Genomic DNA, 1,258 nt, shown 5'->3' with positions numbered 1-1,258 from the left:
GGCCCGGAGCTCCTCCCCTTCCTCCCCCCACCGCCGGCAGCACTCTGGGCCCGCTCTGTCCCGGCTCCCCAGCGACTTCTAATTTCAGATGGGGTTCGCCGTCCTCCTAACAACTCCCACACTGAGGTCCGGACCCACCGGCTGCTCCTCCCAGCAAAACGGCCGGATCTCTGCAGACATCCGGGGGCGGGGAGGCGCTCGCCCCAGCGGCTGCAGGGAGTCAGCTAGCGGCTGCAGCGCCCCGTTATTTCGGCAGGCAGGGGCAGGCTGGGCGAAGGAACGTGCCGACGAGGGTTCTCCAAAGGGCTCTAAAGGGGTCCCCAATCCTTACCAGCACTGGAGGTGGAAGGCGGCCGGGCAGTGGTCGCAGCACAGGAGATCTCCACCTTCCTTGCAGCTATCGCAGCTGTCGTGGTTGGTGGCCCTGCCGCTTCTCCGGGGCTCCTTCTCGGGCTTCCGACTCCGCTTTTCTACCTCGTCCGACTTGGGGGGAGCCAGCAGAGCTTGGATTTGCTGCACACACATACAAACGGCGTGTGTGCATACTCGGAGCTCCCGGGCGAGCCTTTGCCCCCCCGGCGCAGCTTCTCCGTCACCCACCCCTCTCCCCCCTTTTGTCCTTCTGCCTCCCATCAGGCGGCTCCCAGAACCTCTCAGCCCCCGGAACCAGGGGGAGCGCGCCCTAATCGCGTTCCAGCACCACGAGAACAGCTTCTTCCAAATGGGGAGGATCAGAGTAGGGGGATGGGGAGAGGGTGCGCGGTTCCCTTCTTGCCACTTCCTTGTATGGACGGTGGGGGACTCCAAAGCCGGGCTCGGGAGAGGCCCGAAGCCCGGTACCCGGACGTGCTGGGGGAAGCACAAAGGGGCCGACAAGAAGGGGGTGGGGAGGCCCGCCGGTGCAACGAGATGGAGTGGGCTGGAGCCTCGGGAGAGCGAATCGAGGGAGGCGGGTAGGTGAAACTGCTGCAAACGTCCTCGGAGACTAAGCTCAGGTCCCCCAATTGCAAAGATGGGAGGAAAAGACTGGGTAAGGAAGATCCCCCCCGAACCGAGGCCCTCTGGCGCTTCGAGCTTAGGGCCGGCTTTGTGGGGCGGATGGCGGAGGTTCCCTCCCGGCACTGGGGGAAGGGTATGAGGAGGGCCACTCTTACCTCCATCAGCCCCCCCGACGTGTCCAAGTCGTACACGATCGTCTTGGTCTCCATTTTCTCCCACATTCATCCACCTCCTGGACTGGGCGCTCTCTGCTCCGGCC

At 64.7% G+C, this 1,258-nt stretch overlaps 1 protein-coding gene across 2 annotated transcripts in view; it reads right to left on the bottom strand.

The window, feature by feature from the left end:
* The window catches only part of Phf12 (PHD finger protein 12), a 44,050-nt gene extending 42,798 nt beyond the window's left edge, over positions 1-1,252 (bottom strand). The window contains exons 1-2 of one of the 2 annotated variants that reach the window (XM_010642277.3): positions 1,155-1,252; positions 332-513 (exon numbers count right to left, since the gene is read on the bottom strand). In XM_010642277.3, coding sequence (XP_010640579.1) covers positions 332-513; positions 1,155-1,220 — 248 coding nt within the window. In that variant the 5' untranslated portion in view covers positions 1,221-1,252. Of the gene's footprint in view, positions 1-331; positions 657-1,154 lie in introns of those variants that run through there. The other variant, XM_019210379.2, reaches the window with a different exon arrangement.
* Between the last annotated feature and the right edge of the window lie 6 nt (positions 1,253-1,258).

The sequence above is a fragment of the Fukomys damarensis genome, unplaced genomic scaffold (genome assembly GCF_012274545.1).
Source record: "Fukomys damarensis isolate Sample0158 unplaced genomic scaffold, DMR_v1.0_HiC HiC_scaffold_13, whole genome shotgun sequence".
Taxonomy (NCBI): Eukaryota; Metazoa; Chordata; class Mammalia; order Rodentia; family Bathyergidae; genus Fukomys; species Fukomys damarensis.
Note: the sequence above shows the minus strand (reverse complement) of the source record. Positions and strands in the feature narration are given on the sequence as shown.